The sequence below is a fragment of the Macrotis lagotis genome, chromosome 4 (genome assembly GCF_037893015.1).
Source record: "Macrotis lagotis isolate mMagLag1 chromosome 4, bilby.v1.9.chrom.fasta, whole genome shotgun sequence".
NCBI lineage: Eukaryota > Metazoa > Chordata > Mammalia > Peramelemorphia > Peramelidae > Macrotis > Macrotis lagotis.
In genome coordinates, this window is record NC_133661.1 from 164,750,156 (window position 1) to 164,773,445 (window position 23,290).

The window sequence follows — 23,290 nt, forward strand, 5'->3', positions numbered from 1 at the left end:
TCAACAGATACAGACTTTCATAGGAAGCCAATACATTGGAAGTAGAAAAGAGAGGTGGAAGATAGTAATTTTTTGCAGCAAATCAAAGTCTTGATTCCTATTCAGTCCTCCTCTGATTTATTAAAGACATGGAGGCATGTCCAGTGCTTTTTTTATGTCTGATCTAAAGGACCATGAACATATTTTATATTTTCTTTTGAAAGTCATTTTCAGTTGTTTTTGGGTTTTTTTTTTCCAAAACCATTTTTAGGATGCATGACTCACCACTGAGTACATTATAACAGCAGAGTTGACAAGTGGCTAGAACCTTAATTAAGTACATAAGCTTCCAGTCACAAATAAGTTAACTAAGACAGCTGTACATTTTTGAATATACACCTTGGTACTCAGAAAATAATATTTGGGATCATACAATAAAAGGCCATGGTGCTTGATGGCACTAAATGAAAATATTTCTTTATAGATAATGCAATTGGGATAAAAGCAGCTGAGCATGTCAGTAATCAAGTGTCCTACGGCAAAGGACTAACATCATAAGGATGAAAGCAAAAGCGAAGGGGCAAAATTCTGCTCTGTTGAGAAGATTCCATCTTAAGTACTATTCTAGAGGAATAACCAACCTGCAGAGTCAAAGGTTTCAGCCTTCATCTCAATTTCTTGCTTAATTTTACAGCTTTTCAGTAGATGATCTATTCCCTGGGACCCAATACAAATGAGTGAATTCTTTCCTAGTTTTCAGTCTTACAACTTCATCAATTTTGTACTTTTAGTTGATAAACACAGTTATAGACCCCTGGTTGCATTCAATTGCATGGGACATGTTATTACATTATCACACTCAGTTCGTTTTTCTCCCCTATTTGTTCTGGTTTTGAATGGTGGATTTCAATGCCATAGATATAGATGAAGCCTCCTATGGCGCCACCAAGCAAAGGCCCCACAACTGGGATCCACCAGAAATAGCTTCCAGCCCTGAAATACAAATAAGAAATTCATATTACAATTTATGTTTAGTTTGGATGACTCATTTTTCTCTGACTTTCTACCCATCTTTTTAGATTTTCTACCCATCAAAAGTTGAATTATGGACCTCTACTGTGTATGCATTCAATTCTTTTTTTTTTTTTCATTTCTTCATTTGGGGTAGAGAATAGGTAATAGGAGATAAGCCCTAAAGGAAATAATGAAGCAGGGATTTCCCAGACTGTCAGGACCCTGCTGACTTGACTTCTAATCAATCTAACTCACATGATTTATTGTATGAACAGCAAACAAACAATAGGACCCATAAGAACTAAGCTCATACCTATAGTTAATGCTGAGGAGCCTTATTCATTCAGGGGAACCAACCAAACCTGAAACAGCAGAAGCTGAAAGGGAACACTGCCAGGATCCTTGGAAGATCCATGGGTTTCTTAACATCAAATTAGAAATATGTGAAGTGCAAGCTTTTTGAGGACTGTACTACTACTGTTAAGTTTGGGGTATGTAAATCAAATTAATGAATTAAAAAAATTTAAATATAATTAATATATTTTTATATAATATAAACTATTATTAAGCACTCGTTAGGTACAAAGTACATAGTAAATCACTGTTTAATTTTGAGATAGCCAACTTTCTGATACAATTTTCCCTGTGTGTATCTTTCATACCAGTATTCCTAAGAGTTTACAGATAATTTGGGATATTACAATATGCTTGATTACATTTTAAGGCAGCTGAATTTGGTAGTGATTTCTCACCACATTCACTAGAGCTAGGAAGCCAGATCAAATATTTATTAAGCTCTAACAAAGTGCTAGGTAGTGTTTAACCATCAGGAATACATATATAATAACAATAATAGTAATAATGACTAGCCCCTGTTCTGAAGCAGTGTATTTCCTGATTGTGGAAGGGAACTCATAAAAGGGGACTGAAAAGAGGAGTAAGATGGATAAGAGCTTTGTATTGGAAATTAGGACAAACTAGATTCTAGTACCCAACTCCTTTACTAATTAGCTAAATGATCTGGGGTAAATGGAATAGAATCTTTGTGTGCTCCACATAGGCAAAGTTGAAAAATTACTCCCTAACCCATTACATTGGAAAATCATGTCCCATGCATATATATTTCTGTCTAATGGAGACTTGAGCCCAGAATATACAGAAACTTAATTTAGCACCATATAAATATATACTACAGAGAGTGGAATTTTTCTGATTAAATATATGTATTCTATTATAATCTAGATAATTAGTAGATAATAAAACTCCTTAGATTATGATCTATTCTTTTTTTATTTCAATAACCTATCATTAACCTTGGTGTCTTATATCTACTTATTGATTTAAATCATACTTGTTGAATTGAATCATACAACAATCAACAACCATATTGTTTCTGTTGATATCAACAAAAATTAATAATAAAAATATTAATGGCAAATGTTAATTTGAATTTTTTTGTAAAAAAACCTCAAACTTTATGTTGTGTACTGAGTGATTTCCTACCTAATTTACTCTTTCCCCCTAGTCTTGGCTCCATGGTTGGGTTGTCTAACCTCTCTGGGCCTCTTTTTTGTTTTTAAAATGAATTGAAGTAGATCAAGATTCTATCAGAGTCTAAATCCTAGATTTAGGTTTTTTGGAAGGGATCCTGATATTAGATGCAGTAACCACCAGATGTCACTATTATTGCACAGTAAAGTTAAAAAAAATTTTCTTCAAATTTGCTGTGCTCTCTGAGGCAGGCGAAGATCTCATTGTATCATCCATCTCTCTTCGACCCAAAGCCTGAGGCTTATTTTGGGCCTGAGGAAATAAGTTATAGTTATGAATGAAGGAATAATTGGAAAATCACAAGGGCATAGCCGCTCCAAACTGGGGGAACAAGAAAGATATGACTGAATGGAAGTTGCCAGGATGGTAAAGGATCCAAACTGGTCCCTGGAACAAGTTTATGGCCTTATGAAAATCATTGCCTTCTACCAAACTTACTGCCAATTAGTGCCTCAGAAGGGAGAGATTACCCCATGTAAGAGAGGAAAAGGTTCAATGAAAGCTTAACTCTACACAAATGCATCTGGAGAAATCTACATCCTTCAAGCTTCCAGTTCAAAATGACCAGTCAGGGAGTATGGAACTTTGATAAGCTACTCTCTGCCCTGTGATAAGTGGTCACTGTGCTTCATGCATTGTTCCTATTCATTCTCTTGTTCCTTCTTGTCACATGGAGAGTGTTTTGTTGAAGGCCTTCTGATTGATCCTTGTTCTGGGTACAAACTTTGATCAGAGGCCAACCTAGCTCATACTGCTTAGAAAGATTAAATCAATAATATGTACAATAATATCTGCATGTGTATGCCCATGTAAGAATTTAGGAAGTCAAGTTCTTTCGTTTCCACAGAAAACATGAAGCCAGAGCTTGCCTTGGTGCTTTTTTGACCATCCCTCAATCTCAGAACAAGAGTTTGTTGGGTGAATAAGGTACTCTCTTGAAACTAGTTGTGTTTGGCTAAAGAGAAAGGCTGGGGGTAGGGGTGGGGGGAGATGGTTTGGAACTTGGGAAGTAGATGAGACATAGCCTCATGGGAAGTGAGGGAGCCTGTAGTGAATTGACAAACAGCTCAATATCCCCTTGGGTCCTTCTGAGAAGAGGATGAAGAACATTATTAACTAACATTTCTATAATTCTTTAAAGATTGCAAAGAAGTCCTGTGAAGACTTATCTTATTTTGAGTTGTCACAAATATTCTCTTATGGTAATGTCATCCTCAATTTACTTAGGAGGGAATTGAATCAACTTTCCCATGTCCACCCAACTGATGGAGGTGAAGTTCAGCATTGTGGGGAAGGACTACCAAATCTCTGAATTTTGCCCATTAGGGGAGGGGATAAAGAGGGAGAATAAACATTTATAGCACCTATGTTTGCCAAACGTAATAATAATAATAGCTAACATTTTTATAATGCATACTTTATGCTAGAAATTGAGTTAATAATAATGATAATAATAAATATTTAGTCATTTATCATAGGAAGTTCTATTTCAAATTTAGTATAAGTGTAAGGGATTATCTCTGTGTGGGATACACCATTCTCTACTTATTTCTCAGCAACAGATTTTTTTTCTCAACTTAAAAATCAATCTTGTGAGAGGGAGTATGGTATAGAAGATAAAGAACTGATTTCAGAGTGAGGAAGACCTGGGTTCAAATCCTCCTTTTGATATACTGTGTGACCCAGGGCAAGTACTTAACCTTTCAGGTTACTGGGCATCTAAGATTTTAAGTAGCAGAACAATTACTAAGCTAGGAGGTTTCTTCATTGGATGTTGTCTACCAATACCAAAAAACAAAACAACATACCCTTTCTGTGAGATGATAAACACACACACACACACACACACACACACACACATGTATAGTTCTTCCTAAATGCTATTTCCCTTAATATTCCCTTATCACCAGTCAAGGGAATTCCATCAAACTCACTTACCTGAAAACTTCAAACCCCCAACCTGCCAGAGCTGTGAAAAGTCGGGGACTCAGATCTCTTGCAGGGTTCATAGCACAACCACTGTTCATTCCCATCGAGCAGGTAAGGAGGAGGATCAGCAGGCCAACGACGATGGGTTCTAGACCCTTGGGGACCCTCCAGTTTTTTTTCATCAAAAATGGCAAAGATAACCATGAGAAGGAATGAGGTAGACATCACCTGGAAAGGGAAAAGCAAGCATCAGTGAGCTAAATCTATGTCCTTCCCAGTGAACTCAAGGCTAAGAAATTGTGAACTACTAAGAGTGGAAAATGCTTCCTCTCTAAGAGGTTCCATTGGTCTAAAGACTGGGATTTTCAATCCCCAAAGATAGGGATTGTTTATGTGTCTCTAATGATTGTTCTTCCTTACTCCCAAACTAGAGAAGCTCAGTGGACCTCTCACAGTCATCTCAATAATCACTGACCTCTGCAACTGGGCCTTGAAAAAACAATTTCTGAATGAGGGAAAAGAACTTAGTATGATCTTTTTTTGGACACTGGGGGATGAATTTCACTAGAAGGACTAAAATCAACTTAATTTGATCAGAAAGCCAGAAAAATACCCTGAATGCCAAGCCCTCTGGTTAGCCTTCTTTGATATCAGAAATCAATGACATCCTAAATGATTTCTGAAGATAAAAATTGGGAGTCAAAGAATCAACTCCCTGAAAGAGACAATTAATGAATTCTTATTAAGTTCACCTTCTATGTTTTAGGCACTGGTAATCAGTGCTATCTAATTGTGTCCCGGTTCTAGGCACTAAGAATATAAAGACAGGGTGGCTAGGTGGCACAGTGGATAGAGCACAGGCCCAGAGTCAGTAGTACCTGGGTTCAAATCTGGCCTCAGACACAATAATTACCTAGCCGTGTGGCCTTGGGAAAGCCACTTAACCCCATTTACCTTGAAAAAATCTAAAAAACAAACAAAAAAAGAATATAAAGACAAAAATTAAGTGGTCCCTGTCCTTAAAGAGTTTACATTCTTATTAGGGAAAATGTGCACATGTAAGATCAAGACTACAACTTGGCTTTTTTTTTTGGCTAAAATACCAAGTATGCCTGAGGTCTCTGTACAAACATTTTTTGGGTTAGCCATTTAATGTTACCTTCAATACTTCCTGTCATTGGGAAAGGTCAAAGAATCGAAATTTCTGAGGCCAAATATAAAACAAGAAAGGACCATAGTGTGCTTCTATGTCATATCCCTGGAGGGTATTGTTTTCTGTTGAGGAGAGGAAATAATCCCAAACCATATGGAAGGATTCAGAAATGAATAGATTCTTTCCCTTTTTGTGATGTCCCAATGACTCTGGCTAACACAACGGTGGTTGTTGGGTCAAATCCTGAGAAAGAAAAATGAAATCCTGGCCAACTTGGTAAATGAAAATAGACCTTATCATCTTCTACCTTAGATGAAAACATATCAGATAGGTTTCCTATTTCCTTTAAAGGGAAAATCCTTATAAGAAGATTTATAAAGAAGCAACCAATCATCCTCTGATCCCTTCTTGTGAAGAAGTGAAGGGGTGGAGTCCTTTGGCAAATAGAACCATTCTTCAAGGATTATTGTATCTTTAACTTTTCCCCAGTACCAATATATGCTCCTATTCCTTAATGACTACAATCTTTCCTTTTAATCCTAGAAGCAAAACATTTCTTGTACAGAAAGCTACTAGTTTATACAGGCCCATAGACAGATTTATCTCTGGCTGAAGATGACAAAGTTTTCTGCTGACTGACTCCATGTTACCAAAAATTCTATCTCCCATTGTGCACCCTCAACTTTCCTTTGAATATATGAAATCATTGCTCTCCTAATCACCTTGAAGTATCTTTTCCCTATCTTAGATCAGCTTAAAGTCCATCTTTTCCCAGGGGACTCTCCTCCATCTTGTCCTACTCTATCCTCCAATATACTTTGGTAATGTATTATACTTGTATGCAAATATTTCTGTTAAATGTTTGCTTTGTTCCTCTATGATAGTCTGAAATCCTTAAGAACAGGTACCATAAATTATCCAATATACTATAGTCTGCCAAAGAACTGATTATGAAATTAATAACATAGCTTAGCAAATATTGAGTGGTTGAGTTTTTTTGTATTTACTGGTTCTTGAGGAGGAAAACAATTAACAACTTTATTGAAAAATGCTGTGTTATCCCTACCTAAATATGGCCATCAATTCAATTATACTTTGAAACTAATATAAAATAGGAGGAATTTAAGGGAAATTTCTTGACTAGGAGGATCATGGGAAACCAGAATAGAAGTTAGAGGATCTCTTACTCTAGGGATCTTTAAAGTAGGATAATCATTGAACTTTCTTGGGACGACTTGTGAACTAGCCTAGAGCCTAGAGAAAGGGATATTTTTTTAAACTTCTGCTATTTATACCTAATAGCTTGGGGTTCCTTCCTATGGAAGTGACCTCAGGAATATGGCTATATACCTTTCTATCTATTCATAATTAATATTCAGTATCAATTTTTCTTAAGCTTCATAAGCTATTTTATTAATGATTTTTAAAAAATTCTAATTTTAATAATAAAATGTATTTTTCTCAATCCCCCCCCTTAATAATATGGTGGGGAGAGAGAAAAAAAATCACTTGTAACAAATATGCATAGTCAGAGCAGAAATTTATGCATTTGGCCATGGTCCAAAAATATTTTACTCATTCTTCACCCTGAGTTCTTAAAGTGTAGTGATTTCTATAAACTATATACAAGCAGCTCATTAAGAGCATATAAAATAATAGAATCTAGTATGGGAGATGTTTAAAATTTTAGGTGGTTTTAAGAACCATTGTCTTTCCATTTAAGTCATATTCCTGGCTATGCTTTTTCCTTCCTTCATTACAGAGAAATCAACCATTTCTTTCTAGTTCCATCAGTTTCTACTTATTTCCCAGATCTTTTCTTCCCTGGCAACTCTTTAAAAACTAGCTTTGACTATTGAATTATTCCTATTATCATTTTGTAATTATCAGTTAATTATTATAATTCATAATAATAATTATTAGGCAACACTTATATATCTCTTTAAGGTTTGTAAGTAGTTTATACATCATCTTATTTGAATGTTTTTCCTAACCCTATATTGTGAATTCTCTCTGTAGCTATCCCAGAGACAAGATAGGGAATAATTTTGCTCTTCATGAAGATTAAAAAAAATCAGAAAATTCCCCTTGTATGCTAATATAAAAGTAATTTTATCCCTCAAGATGTCAGTATAAGTCTTTGCACTTCTAGAAAGTGAATAGTAGTGCTTTTTTGGTCAGTTGCCTATTTGGTCAAGATGCTGACAACTGATTTAAAGTGACAAAATAAGGAACATATTTATTTTCTTTTTATTTTCAGTTCCAAATTCTCTCCTTCTCTCTACCCCTTCTTTCATCGATAGTGAAGAAAAGAAACACAATAAATTTTGAAGCATAGTTTGAATGTCTGTATTGCTTGGTAATGTAAATGTGTGTGTGTGTGTGTGTGTGTGTGTGTGTGTGTGTGTGTGTGAGAGAGAGAGAGAGAGAGAGAGAGAGAGAGAGAGAGAGAGAGAGAGAGAGTAGTGTGTGGGCTTTCTTAGAGATTTATATCTAAATTGAATATCGTTAAAAAATTAATATATGCATTTCATAAAATATGTTGAACCATGTCCATTAATCCTTCACTTGAAAGATTCAGCTTCCATTTTCTGACTAATGCTGTTTCATGAGCATTCTACTACCACATCCACTTCCCTTGCCTCTGAACTTACTTGGTCTGCAAAATCATTTGCTACAGTCAGGTATTTAGCTGGATATGTTGCAAAAATCTGTGCTGTTGCATTTTCTCCGGTGACAATCAGTTTTCCCTCAGCAAATGACATAATTGCATCTATAAAAAAAAAAGTCCTTGTTTATTAGTGTCTTTTGGGGAGCATCATTAAAAGGAAAAAACCAGGACATAGAACAACATATTGCTTAAACATTGAAAAGAGACTTGTTGCTGCCTTAGATTTTTCCCAGTTTTGGAAGATGATGGTTATCAAAATGACAAATCACAGAGTGGTTCTGGAGCTATCCAGGATCATCACCAAGATTTTGGTTAGCAACAGGGAGGGGCACAGAAAGCCCATATCTACTTCAGATGGACTATTCTGAACCTGAGGCAAGGGGGATCTTGGAACCAAACAAATTTTCCTCTGGAATTTCAAAAATTGTCTTCTAAGCAAGATATGGATTTCTGTGTATAGTTAGTGGTAAACCAGAAGTTATGTCTCCTCTAATTTCAAATCCAATGGGTAGTTTTTTTTCCCTATTCTACCATGTTACCTCTTCACGGAGTAAGAAAAGTAGTGAATGTTTTTGGCTAGTAGCAGAGCCTAGCCCACATTTCAGATCTGGCTTATTTTTCAGTTCTCCTGTTGAAGATTATACCTTTGAGTGGTGAGACTGAATTTTAAATTCCAGTATTTTCCCATTCCAAAATCCCATTTTCATCAGGGAAATGCATGCTGGGTTTGAATTTAGAAGATTTGAGTTCAAATCCCAACTCTGTCATTAAGTGAGTGACCCCAATCAACTCATTTTGCCAGTATTTTTTAGCCCTAAATTTATGATATAGGAAACCTTTTCCCAAAACCTCCCCATCCCCTTAATTCTAGTGCCTTCCCTCTGTTAATTATCTCCAATTTAGCATATATATATATATATATATATATATATATATATGTATGTAACTTTTTTGTAGAAAAATTATTTTTATGTTATCTTCTCTTAGATTATAAACTTCTTGCAAGGAAAGACTGCTTCTACTTTTATGTGTATCTTAAGGGCTTACTATAGTATAATGTGAATAAATATTGACTGATCCCATGAACTATGTCCTATGATTAGTTGCTACCATCTCCTAAACAGGGAAGTAAGGGAAGGCAGAGGAAAGGCAGTCAGGACATCTACCTCACTTAAGGAGGCATGTGTGTGTTACCTTTATTAGGCTCATACAGTACAAATCCTAACTTGATATTGTTCCTACCTTCCTTGTCATGGATGCTACCACAGGTCAATACTTTCATTGGGGACACTGAGATATATAACTGATTCTCACATTGGAATGAATTTGAAGACTGTCTTAGGATCCAATTTCATTTACTCAAAATATTAGTACTTGAAGGTTCTTTAGAAGTTATTGTCAGCAATACTAACAAATCTTATGGAGAGAACTGAGGGTCTGTGCCAGAGAAGGGGGAAGCTTTTCATTCCTTCATTGTTCTGCTGTCTTTCTCTTTTCCTTCTGAGTCTTCTTCCCAAAAGCCATTTAAATTACTGGGTTCCACAGGCTCACTTTCTCTTCCCCAACCAAATGAGAGAAAACAATGGAAATAGAAACTCCTGAAAAATGTCACTGCTCTATTGACATTTTCCCCCCTCACATATTGCTTCTTTTACTATCATTCTTCTTCTTTATCTTTAATACAGCATTAAGTTCTTTTAGGGACTTAATAAATTTGGTCTAATAATGATAGTGTTCCATTCTTCTTGGACTCTCCTATCTTCAGAGGAGTGAAACAGACTGCTATGTTATGTGAGTTCTCCCACTAGCTATCTCCTTATTCTTGCTGCAATCTTCAAAATAATTTAAATTCAAAGTTTAGTCACTTTCCCTCATCTTCCCAACCCAAGTGGCCAACTCACCATGGTAAATTCCAAAGAGGGCTGCAGCCCCTAGAAAAGCTCCCAGGAACTGTGCCCCCACATAGAAAGGTAATTTGAACCATTTCATCCGTCCATAGAGACACATAGTAAAGGACACTGCTGGATTAATGTGACCACCTGTATGGAATATCAAATAAAGGAGTGTGAGTCATGAGAGGGAGGGTCAGAATAATAAGAAAAATGATCAAAAATTAACTAACTAGGTAGTAGAAATAAAAATAGTACCAAACTTTAAACTTTCCTAATGTAATTCTCAAAGTGGGTAATCCATTAGATTTAGTCTACAGAACAAAAACCCCAGAGTGAGAAAATGCCACTTTTAGGTCATCAGAAATTATCATGATGGGGGGGTGAGGGGGAAGAAAGGTCAGTGTATATATTAGATTGAAACCAAAATCCAGCAATTTCCAAACCATTACAAGCATAATCAAAGTCTTTACCTTGAGATGGTGAAGAGAGGACACTTGCAGTGAATTATTCCTTAAAAACAATATCATGTATGCTATGGCATATTTCCTGTAGCATATGAAAAATTTGTCCTCTACTCTACCCAGATATGTTTTCCTTACAGTAAAAAAAAAAATCATCAAGACTTTATTTTGACCTCTGACTAGTTCCTGTCTTATAGTGATCTTATCATTAGAACCCTCTATTTTCTTAACTGTACAGAAAAAATAGCAAGAATCATCTTTGCGGGGCAGCTAGGTGGCACAGTGGATAGAGCACTGGCCCTGGAGTCAGGAGCACCTGAGTTCAAATCTGGCCTCAGACACTTAATAATTACCTAGCTGTGTGGCCTTGGTCAAGTCACTTAACCCCATTGCCTTGCAAAAACTAAAAAAAAAATTATCTTTGTGCTTATGGGACTCATTTTTCTTTTGAAGACTCATTTTCCCTGGGGAACATAATCCATATTTAGAAGTTATTTCAGTTTGGAGAATTTTGCTAAGTATTCATTCAGCATATAGGAGAAAACCAAAAAGAAAAAAAATTAAAGACCATAGGAAGATGAGAAAGTAGGAACTATATACTCAAAAGAATGATTGTTAAATTACTGGGTTTAAATGTGATCCATTGTACATGTGGACAAAGTTAAAAATAGAAAGTAATTAAAGATGGAATAATTTCATATATATATATATGAGATCTCACAACTAGAATTAAAAGGTATCTTGTGAAATTTAAATGAGGGGCAAATAAAAAGAAGCACACTTTAAACAAAGAGTGGCAAATGTATTCTCTGAAGAGTCAGAAATATGAACTAAGTTAAAGAATACTTTATTTTTTAATTAAAATTTTTTTGTATTTTACAATTTTTCCCCAATCTTGCTTCCCTCCCCACCCCCATAGAAGGTAGTCTGATATTATATGTTTTATATTGTTTCCATGTTATACATTGATCAAAATTGAATGTGTTGAGAGAAAAATCATATCCATAAGAAAAAAATAAAATATAAAAGATAGCAAAATTACATAATACATAATATAACTTTTTTTTCAAAGTGAAGGTAATAGTCTTTGGTCTTTGTTTAAACTCCACAATTCTTTTGTTGGATACAGATGGTATTCTCCATTGTAGAGACCCTAAAATTGTTCCTGATTATTACACTGATGAACTGAGCAGATCCATTAAGGTTGATCACCAACCCTATGTTGCTGTTAGGGTGTATAATGTTCTTATGGTTCTGCTCATCTCACTTAGCATCAGTTCATGCAAGTCTTTCCAGGTTTCTCTGAATTCCTATCCATTCTGGTTTCTAACAATAGTGTTCCATTACATACATATACCACAATTTGTTCAGTCATTCCCCAATTGATGGACATTCCCTCGATTTCCAATTCTTTGCCCTCACAAACAGGGTTGCTGAATATTTTTGTACAAGTGATGTTTTTACCCTTTTTGATGATCTCTTCAGGGTATATATCTAGTTTGTTTTTAATGATGTTCTCCATCTCTTCCTTGGGCATAAACTGCTTCCCTTTCCATAGATCTGACAGGTAGGTTATTCCTCAATCTCCTATCACTTATAATATTATCTTTTATGTCTAAATCCTGTACCTGTTTTGATCTTATCTTGGTATAGAGTATGAGATGTTGGTTTGATCCAAATTTCTGCCATACTAACTTCCAATTTCCCAAAAGTTTTTATCGAACAGAGAGTTTTTATCCCAGAAGCTGAACTCTTTGGGTATATCAAACAGCAGATTACTACAATTTCCTCTTATCTCTTCTGCACCTAGTCTATTCCACTAATCCACCACTCTATTTCTTAGCCAGTATCAGACAATTTTAATGACTGATGCTTTATACTATAATTTTAGATCTGGTAAGGTTAAACCACCTTCCTTTGCACTTTTTTTTCATTAACTCCCTAGATATTCTTGACTTTTTGTTTCTTACAATTTTTTCTAGCTCATTAAAGTAATTTTTTGGAAGTTTGATTGGTAAGGTACTAAATACATAGAATAATTTAGGTAGAATTGTCATTTTTATTATATTAGCTTGGCCTATCTGTGAGCAGTTCACATTTGCCCAGTTATTTAAATCTGATTTTTATTTGTGTGCGAAGTGTTTTGTAGTTGTTTTCATAGAGTTTCTGAGACTATCTTGGCAGGTAGACTCCCAAATATTTTATATTGTCTGAAGTTACTTTAAATGGAATTTCTCTTTCTAGTTCTTGCTGCTGTAGTTTGCTATATAGAAATGCTGAGGATATGAGTATTTGTTTTATATCCTGTGATTTTGCTTAAGTTGATAATTGTTTCCTAAAGATTTTTAGATTATTTTTTATGATTCTCTAGATTTACCATCTTGTTATCTGCAAAGAGTGAGAGTTTTGTCTCTTCCTTCCCAATTCTAATTCCTTCAATTTCTTTTTCTTCTCTTATTGCTGAAGCTAACATTTCTAACACAATATTGAATGACCCTGGCTTATCCCCATTGCATATAATGTTTGTTGATGGTTTCAGATAGATACCACTTATTATTCTAAGGAACAATCCATTTATTCCTATGTTCTCTAGTGGTTTTTTTTTTAGGTTTTTTGCAAGGCAAATGGAGCCAAGTGGCTTGCCCCAAGGCCACACAGCTAGGCAATTATTAAGTGTCTGAGACTGGATTTGAACCCAGGTACTCCTGACTCCAGAGCCTGTGCCTTATCCACTGTGCCACCTAGCTGCCCCTCTCTAGTGTTTTTAATAGGAATGGGTGCTACATTTTGTCAAAGGCTTTTTCAGCACCTATTAAGATAATCATATGAACAGTTTTCCTCATATTGAGCCAACCCTGCATTCCTGGGATAATCCTGCTTGGTCTTAGTGTATATTATCCTAGTGATAACTTGCTCTTAAAAAATAGTTTAGATAAATTCATTAGTGACATTCATAATGGGGTATTCAGGGAAGCTAAGGTTATTTCATCTCTTGAAGATTACATTGAAGGTTCTTGCTAATACCTAGATACTATAATTCTAAGATCTAGAGAATGAAGGGAACTTTGAGAGCATTGAACCCAAACCCTTTATTTTTTCCAGATGAAGAAATTGGGCTTTGGAGAGATAATGTTGATCATATAATGAGTAGCAAAGCCCTGATCCAAACTCCTCTGACTCTGAATCCAGTTCTTTTTCCCATTACTAGACTAACACCATACACTTTAGTGGGAAAGTCCATTGGATTTGAAGTCAGAGGATTGAGACCAAGTTTCAACTCTTCTACTTTCTATCTTTGTAATCTTGGGTAAGTCATATAAAATCTCTATGTCTTAGTTACCTATCAGCAGAATGAAAGAAGATGGACTCAAAGTTCCCTTCCAATTCAAAATTCATGATTTTATGTATCTGTCCATTGGTATCACCTTCACAGATTGACTTTTTTAGCTGTTTGGATTCAGGATCTAATCTAGTATTATTTCTCTATTCTATGTTATTAATCTCACACTGGAAACTTGGAAATGCTTAACATTGGTAAATTGGCTACACAGTAATTAATAATTAAAGGAATATCTCTAGTTACTTTGGGAAAGGGATGCCACCCCAGAGGATTACAAAAGGACAAGAAAACATTACATACTTCCTGCTTTTCTACAAAATACTGATCAAAAGCAGCTCACTTTCACCTGCCAATGATTTTGGAAATGGACTTTGTATATTTTTACATATTTACTGGCATTACATTATCCCCTTGTGTCCCCAAACACTTAGAAGACCTCAGGAATAGAAAAACAAATAGTGGAATCATCTGTGTCTTCCTCTTCCAGGTATTATTATTACCTCCAAACCCTAAGCTCATGTTATCTCTTTTTTTCCATTTCTGGATCTGTTCATCAATCAAGAAGAGAAGATGGATTATAATTGGGTCAGAAAGATTGTTGCTCATTGCCATCTGAGTTGTTGGCACCTTTCCTTTCACAGAAGATCTGGGTGAAGAGCCAAGAAAACCACAGGATGAAAGGACTTGAGCATTATGTTGGTGGCCATCCTTTCTTCCTAAACCAAGACCAGAGAAAGGGGAATGATGTCTCCTTTTTCCTGACCTAGATTGGGTATTGGGAGAGAGATCTGCCTTGGAGAGTTGACCATTTTCATTTGGACAACTAGAAGAAATAACAAGTGGATTCTTGAATAACTCTAGGGTATGTCTCCCTGGAATTACCACAAAGGTTCAAATTCTAATATTTTGTATCAACTAAAAGCAGTAATTTAATATACATTATTCTCAAACACAAATTTCTGAAACCTTGTAAATACAATTGAACTCCATTTATAGTGAGAAAAATGCCTTGGATAAAGAATAAGGGGTTGGGGCAGCTAGGTGATGCAGTAGATAGAGCTTCAGTCCTGGAGTCAGGAGGATCTGAGTTCAAATCTAACCTCAAAAACTTAAAACCTAGCTGTGTGACTTTGGGCAAATCACTTAACCCCATTGCCTTGCCAATAAAAAACAAAAACCAAAACAAAGAAAAAGTAGTGCCAGGAGGTAGAAGAGTGGTTCAGAAAGGGAGGTGGAAACTCATAAACTAGAAGGCCCCAACTATTCATTCTTATCATTCTCTTTTATTCTGCTTAGTAGAAACTCTAGAGAACAATAGCTAACAATATATTTATTTTAAAGTTTGCAAAGCAATTTGCATGTGTTATCTCATTTGACCCTCACAACAACCCTATGAAGTAGGTTGCTATCATTATCCTCATTTTACTCATAAAGAACATGAGGTGGATAGAAATTAAGGGACTTGCTCATTCATGGTCACATAGCTAGTAGGTGTCTAAGTCAGGATTCAAACTCAGTAATCCTGTCTTCAAGTCCAAAACTTCATTTGTAATACCACCCAGCTGTCCTGGTTACCCTTTGCTGCTGCTATTAATAAGGGTCAGGTGATCAGAGGCCCAGAGTGGCCAAAGGGCATTAAAAATGCTTTTCAATTCAAAATCTCTTTTCAAAACATCTTTTAAATTTTTTTTAAAAGTCTACTAATTGGAATTCTTATGGATTTAAAAAAAGATATAGTTTTTAAAAACAAATATCCCTCCCAGAGTTCATTCTTTTTGTCATTTTATACCAAATTTTTTAATCAAATTACCAAAATACATGAGAATTGTAGAAAGTAAGTTTGCTAAAGATGTGATGGAGATAGGGAATAGACATGAGAAAAGTCTTATGGGGAGGAGGAAAGAGAATTGGCAGTTATGGACCAGGAATTTCTTTTATAGGAAGGTTAGAGAGTTTTAAAAAATCAAAAAGTAGAATTAGAATACTGAATGTCTGGTAGGGAAAGAAAAACCATGCCATGAAAGATGGAGATAAAAAGATGAGAAGGAACCAATTCCCCTAATTTTTCAATTTTTTTCTAGAATCCTGATGGTCACTGAAAATTATCCACAACGTCTTTATCATCTTGCCCCATGAATCATGTTTGAAGGAAATGTGTGAGTTAAAGTACTGATCACACTCTTTAGTGTAATTCTATCCCAGAAAATTTACCATGGACTTCTAGTGTCCCAGGATTGAAGAGTTCCAAGGATCTGAGAGATGTAGTTCCATGTCTAGTGAATTACTTTACTAGCTTGCCCAGACCCAAGAGACCCTCAGGGAATTACAATCAATCCCTCTTTAGCATCCACACAGCAAAACTCATTACTAGACAAGATGCTTTACTAGTGCTGATCCTCTGGGATAAGTGAATCTGTCCTTAAACCCCTCTTACAGTGGGGAGAGTTTATTCAACATGATCCAGTAGTCATAGAAAACAATTTACAGCTCATAAACAGAGCCAAAGTTAGAGGGCCTTTTCTGCATTGCTCTATCTAGTTGAGCCATCCTTTTACAAACTCCAACAAAGAGAGGAAAATTCTTTCTTTATAGAAGTAAAGAGTAAGAAAAAGTTTGGAATATCAGGGAGCCTCTAGTAAGTACTGAAATAGCTCCATGTTTGCAGGACTTTGAGACCAACCTGATTGGATATAAAAATATATATATATATATGTGTGTGTGTATGGTTACACAGACACACACACACATACATGCATACATATATATGCACCATTTTAATTCAGATTGGCAATCAGGAACCCTGGAAGTTATGTCAAGAATCTAGTCAGTCAACAAGCCCTTATTAAGTGCTTGCTATGTGGCAGACACTGAACAATAGCTCTAGGTGTCCTAGAGGGTCAAGTTCAAATTCAGTCAGATGGGCTTTGAATTCAGTTTAGCTCAACATTTGTGAACACCAGTTATATGCAGTATACTATGCTTGATGGTAAGGAAATAAAGATGAAACAACATATAATCCTAATAATCGAGAAGTATAATATCTAGTAGGGAGATATAATAATATAAAATACAATAATCAACTAGAGAACACTGGACCTAGAATCAGAGATCTGAGTACAAATTCAGTCTCAGATACTAACTTTCCCCTTCTGTAAAATGGAAATAATAATAACATATAGATGGTGCAGTGGATAGATCTTCCTGAATTCAAATATGTCCTCAGACACTTACTAGCTCTGTGACCCTGAGCAAGTCATGTCATCCTGTTTGCCTCAGTACCTTATTTGTTAAATAAAGTAGAAAAGAACATGGCGAACCACTGCAGTATCTTTGCCAAGAAAACCCAAAATGGGTTCACAAAGAGCTGGACATGACTAAAATGACTACATAACAAATAACATCTATCTTCCAGCTTGTTGTAAGGATCAAATGAGATGATTGTTGAGCACAGAACCTGGTTCATGGGGAAACATGTTAACTGTTATTATGCTAAAATATTCTTGTTTTTCCATAGCCATGTGGAGGAGATAGCAGCAGTTGGAGATGAATAACATGAGAAAAGGTGCTACTTACCAGAGATGCCTCCTGCCACATAAACGGCCATTGAAACAGCTAATGAAAAGCCGACATTTATAGTTACAACTCCACCTGCAGCCCCTCGGCTGAGAACAGTTTGGGCTACAGAACCACATCCAAGTACCTGGAGAGAAAAAGAAAATAAGTAAACTAGATTGGTTGTGTTAGAGTAAAAGGCAAATGAAATATTCACTGAAAATACTTACAGGAACATCTTTTGTAATAGCAATGTACCCTAAACAAAGTATGATGCCAATTGATTGGGGGAAAAGTAAGAAATTTTGGAAAATAAATGTAATGAACCATTACTATGTTATAAGAAATAAAAAACTGGAAATATCTTTAGAAGACTTGTATGAGGGAGGCTAGGTGGCAGTGGATAGAGCACTGGTCCTGGAGTCAGGAGTACCTGAGTTCAAATTCGGCCTCACACACTTAATTACCTAGCTGTGTGGCCTTGGGCAAGCCACTTAACCCCATTGCCATGCAAAAAAAGAAAAAGAAAGAAAGAAAACCCTAAAAAAAAAGGACTTGCATGCATTGATGCAAATTGTAAGCAGAAAAGTAAGCAGAAGCAGAAAAATAGTATACATGATAACTGTAATAATGTAAATGAAAAGAACCACATAAAATAAAATAAAAACCAAACACAATATAATTACAATGAGCAACTTGGCTGCAGAGGACTTTGAGAATTGTCTCTCTCTTCTTTGCAGTGAGACCCTAGCTATGGGATATTGCATATACTCTTGGACTTGGTTGATATGTTCCTTAGTTTTGTCAAACTGCTTTTTTTATGCATTTTTAAATCTTTGTTCAAATAAATGGTATGGTCAAGAGAATAGAGGGGGAATATAGTGGCAAAGACAAAGAACTGATAAACAGATGTATAGAATGACTTTACATACATTATATATGCATATACACATATATGTGTCTAATGACAGCCATCTCTAGGGTGGGGGAAAAAGGAAAGAAAAAAGAAAAAGAAATTACATGATAACTTTATTATATACTTGAAAAGAATAGCACATTAGACATAATAGATCTGCAATTTCATGTGCAATCATTTTTCTATCCTATTATGTTATGAAAATGTCTGTTTTATTTAAGTTCATATTTTAAAAATTTCAAAATTTAAATAATTTAAATTTGCAATAATTAATATAAATTATAAAAAAAAGAAAATGAAGGTGATATAAAAAATGATTTAAGTAATTTTTTTAAAGACTCAGGCCCTACCTTCTAGGTGCTTCACAAATTGTTGTTCAGTGTCTGACTCTTCATGATCCCATTTGGGGTTTTCTTGGCAAAGATACTAGAGTGGTTTTTCATTTCTTTCTCTATCTCATTTTACAGATAAAGAAATTGGGGTAAACAGGGTTAAATGACTTGCCAGGGTCACACAGCTAGGAAGTGTCTAAGGCCAGATTGGACCTCCAAGAAGATGAGTTTTCTTGACTCCAGACCTGGTGTTCTTTTCCTGCACCACCGAGCTTTCCATGATCACCAAATAAACCAGCAAGCTTTTATTAAGTACTTAATGATCAGCCAAACACTGTACTAAGTGCCGAGATACAAAAACAGCAGTAACTTTCTGTCCTGGCCTTTTAGAAGAACACAGTGTAATATGGATACAATAGATAAATAGCAGTGGACCCATACAACATATGAAGGGTACATTGATCCAGAGATCAGTCTGACAAGAAAAAAGATCACACAGACACCAATACAACTGTGTAAAGAAGGGTCCAGAAAACAATTCATGGAGAAGAATGACAAGTTATTGTCCAACAAATGTGATCAGAAAGAAATTAACTTGATATCACCAAATGGATTTTGAGAATTGTTTGGAAGAAAGAAGAGAAGCAGTGGAGGATGGCAGAAGGAAAAAGAGTTCACATGGAAGTTTTGGCTTGAGAGACACTAATTAGAAGCTGGTGTATAATGGAAATGAATGTGAGTCAATCTGTCCTGGTAGGTGAGAGAAATGAGGGAGTATGGAGACAGCCTAAATTAAGTATTCAAAATGAGGTGGAGCTCTGCCCCAAGATTTCCTTCTAATTGATGAAGGTCCAAAATTTTGATTTTGTAATATGTGATTCATTTCTTACAAAGGGACTCCTCCTAGAAATGTCTTTCATTCTGAGTTGGAGAAGTTTCCTAATTTAAGGGACAATAGGAAGGAGGACCAATCTCCCTACAAAATGAGTCATTTCCTTTTCTTCTTTTTAAACCAAATTTGTGTTTTTACTAGTAGAACTCCTAGGGAGGACCTTTATTCATGCCACTGGTGACCTGCACCCTCTGGTCTTACAGAGTTACCCCCAGACATTGAGATGTTAAGTGACTTGTTTTAGGACACATAGGTAGTATATATGTCAGACAATCCAAACCTGAGTTCAAGCCAGGGACAGAGAATATTGTTAGACCTTGAGAAATTCAGTAGAAATAATTCTCCCATCCTATTCCTTGATAAGACTTTATCACATCCCTGAGGAAGGAAAGAAATTGCAGCACAGGGAATTTTAAGTAAATTTTGCATCTCTATTTGTCCAGGAGTTTAATGACCATGATAAGTATTCCTGTTTATTCCATTCTCCTTGAAATAAATTATATACTTTTTGCTCTGGAGCTTTTACTATGTGTGTGCACTGTCTCCCCCAATAAATCTATAAACTCTGCACACAACAGTTCAATAAATATCTGTTCCGTGAATGTCTAATATAATAATCAGTGTACAGTAATCTAAACTTGACAATGATTATTTTGGAAGGTAGACTCAAGATTGAAAATGACTTAGAAAGATTGAAAAAATTAGAAATTTCCAAAACACTCATTAAAGAAGAAAATTTATAGTATTTAAAAATACCACACAAATTCAAGACTAGAAATAACAACTCAAACTCATACAATGTAAGATCTGAAATAAGAAATTATAGTTCCTCACTGCTACCATAATGACTACAGAAATCTAAACAAAATGAATTCCAAAATGTATTCAATACTGTGTAATTATTCTGACAAATCTTGGCCTCAGAAAAAGAGTACCTTACTCTTTTCATCAGAGAAAAGGGGTACTATTTGTAAGGAATGTTGCATACACTATCAGAGCCACTGGACCTTTGGCTTTGCTTCTTTGTTTTTGTTTATTATTAGAGAATGCTCATTTTTTAGGAGGAAAGGAGTCAGAGTGGGGAGTATCCAGAAATGACTACAAGATAAAAACAGAAGACATGAATAAAACCTGGAAAAGTATCTTTAAAAGACTCATAGTCATGGGACATCCTCCATTTCTTTCAAGAATCAACCACAAATACATTTAAATTGTAGTAAGAAAAATGAGGTAAAAAGAAATTTCTGACAATGGTGATTACTAATCACCATTAGTCAGTGAGGGACTTTGCAGAAGAGTTTTCTTTAAATATTTTAGAGTCATTATATTTGGAGCAGTTAGGAATCTTAGAAATAATTTAATCTATACCTCTCATGTGACAGCCCAGAGAGGTTCACTAATTTGTTCAAGATCACACAACATAAATGGAAATCAAATCCAAGTCCTTGGAATCCAAATAAATCTCGTTCTGTACCATACTGCTTTCTCTCTCTAAAGATCTTTAAATATTAGAATAGATTCTTATCTATATGGGATGGTTTAGGGGCACTACCTAAAATCAGAGGAATGGATTGTGAAAGCCTTCTAGCCCAAGATTCTAAGATGTATTGACTTTTCAGAATACTGGTTTTTAGAGAGAAGTAGGAAGACTAGTTATCTCTGGAGAAGGCATACTGTTTGTCCATCATTTTCACATGCCTAGATTCAAATTCAACTGCCTACCATCTAATGAATTTAAAATAAAACAACACCCTTTTCACTTTTCTGGTAAGCCATTGTGATCATTTCATATCTTCTTACTTTTTGGAAGATTTGCCCTTATTTGTGTATGGGCCCCCCTATCTATTGCAATAATTCAAAACTAAGTTCATGCTTTTGGTTAAATCTAATTCTAAACTCAATGGCAATTTGGCAGTGTTTCCTTGAAAGAGCAGACATGAAAAGGTTATTAGTAAGAGGAATGGAGAAGAAGTATGGCTGTATTATGAAAATCACAGAACACGAAGGGTCCTCAGAGACCATCAAGTCCTATTCTCGATTTTACTGGTGAAGAAACTAAGACCCAGTCAAGATCATTTGGGATTTGAACCCATGTCTTTTGACTTCAGATACTATCCCTGCCCAGTAAGAGGTTATATTCCTTTAAAGATGATATTGACTCGGACAAACCACTGTCGGGTCACTAAATAATGATAATACACAAAAGATATGATGTCATTAGTGCAGAAGTCCCATGGGGGGGGGGCATTCTGGCTTTTATCATTTCTAATGCTCATGTACTAGAGAGTTTTAAATCATCTTATTAGTTGAACAAGGTCTTTTCCCAGTCAAATTCCATTGTGATTAATGCTGCCCTCCCAAGTTCTAGATGCTAAAATGCCTTTTGTCCTTTACTAGGAAGGACAAACCATATGGTGAGCAACTGAGAAGAAACAAGAAGAGAGCTAAATTCTGTTCTAATTGAACACTACTACTTTGCAAGACAGGTGAGATTTTCCAAAGCTCTATTAAATTTAAAATTTTTAATTACAGCCCTGAAATTAGTTATATTCCCCTAAAAGCTGATTCCACTTATTTCTTTCCTTATCTGATTTTCTCCCATCCTATCCACATATATCTTACCAGGAAGTCAGACCTTGAGCATGTTCATTGATGATGTTATTTTCAGCGATTTAATTTCAGCCTTTTCTTCCCCAACTAGAGAAGCATAGGATTGGCTCTTAGGTCATGCCTGGGCTACTCGAAAGTCTAGAGAGTTTGGAGTCAGAAGTTATCTAAATTTGAATCTTAGTTCCAAACTAAATAAGCCATGGAACTGTTGACCAATTCTCATTTTGCTCATCTATACAATAGTATATACAAGGTTTTTATGAAGTCCAAATGAAGTAATTCATGTAAGAAGTGTTTTTTTGGGGTTTTTTTGCAAGGCAGTGGGGTTAAGTGACTTGTCCAGAGTTATAGAGCTAAATTAAGTATTAAGTGTCTGAAGTCGAATTTGAACTCAGGTCCTCCTGACTCCAATTTACCATCATTGTTATTTATCATTTATCATTGTTGGGTTGCTTTTTTTTTTTTTTTACAAAACCTTGAACACAACTCCTCACTTCTAATCTTACTTTTAGGCAGTTTGGTGTGGCGAAAAAAGTATTATGATTGAAGTCAATGTACATGAGTTAAAATTCTAGCTTTGCTAATGACTGACTTCCAGTGTGACACTGTACTTCCCCAAGCCTCAGTTTCCTCATATAATCTTTCAGCTCTAGGTTATGATTTTTTTACCTGTTTGGAAATGTAAAAAGGGACTCCTTGCTTCAAGGGACATAGAGTTTTAGTTCCTTGGGGTTTATGTTGTGTCCCATGGAAACTAGGTGGCACAGTGGATAGGGCATTGGTCTTGGAATCAGGAGGACTAGAGTTCAAATGTGGCCTCAAACACTTGACACTTACTAGCTATGTGACCTTGGGGATTGCCTCTCATCCAGGGCAAATTCATATCTGACTGCTGGACACAGATGGCTCTGGAGGAGAATGTGAGACTGGTGACTTAGCACAGCCCCCCCCCACACTCAGATCCAGTTCACATGTTTGACATGGCATCACCTCCCTTT

General features: G+C 35.6%; 1 protein-coding gene across 1 annotated transcript in view; it reads right to left on the minus strand.

Moving 5' to 3' along the window:
- Positions 1-635: 635 nt before the first annotated feature.
- LOC141521728 (aquaporin-9-like) overlaps positions 636-23,290 on the minus strand; it is a 55,036-nt gene continuing 32,381 nt past the window's right edge. Inside the window, 6 exon segments of the mRNA XM_074234575.1 lie at positions 636-972; positions 4,483-4,649; positions 4,651-4,701; positions 8,281-8,399; positions 10,199-10,336; positions 17,564-17,690. Of these exon segments, the coding sequence (XP_074090676.1) occupies positions 825-972; positions 4,483-4,649; positions 4,651-4,701; positions 8,281-8,399; positions 10,199-10,336; positions 17,564-17,690 (750 nt within the window). The 3' untranslated portion in view covers positions 636-824.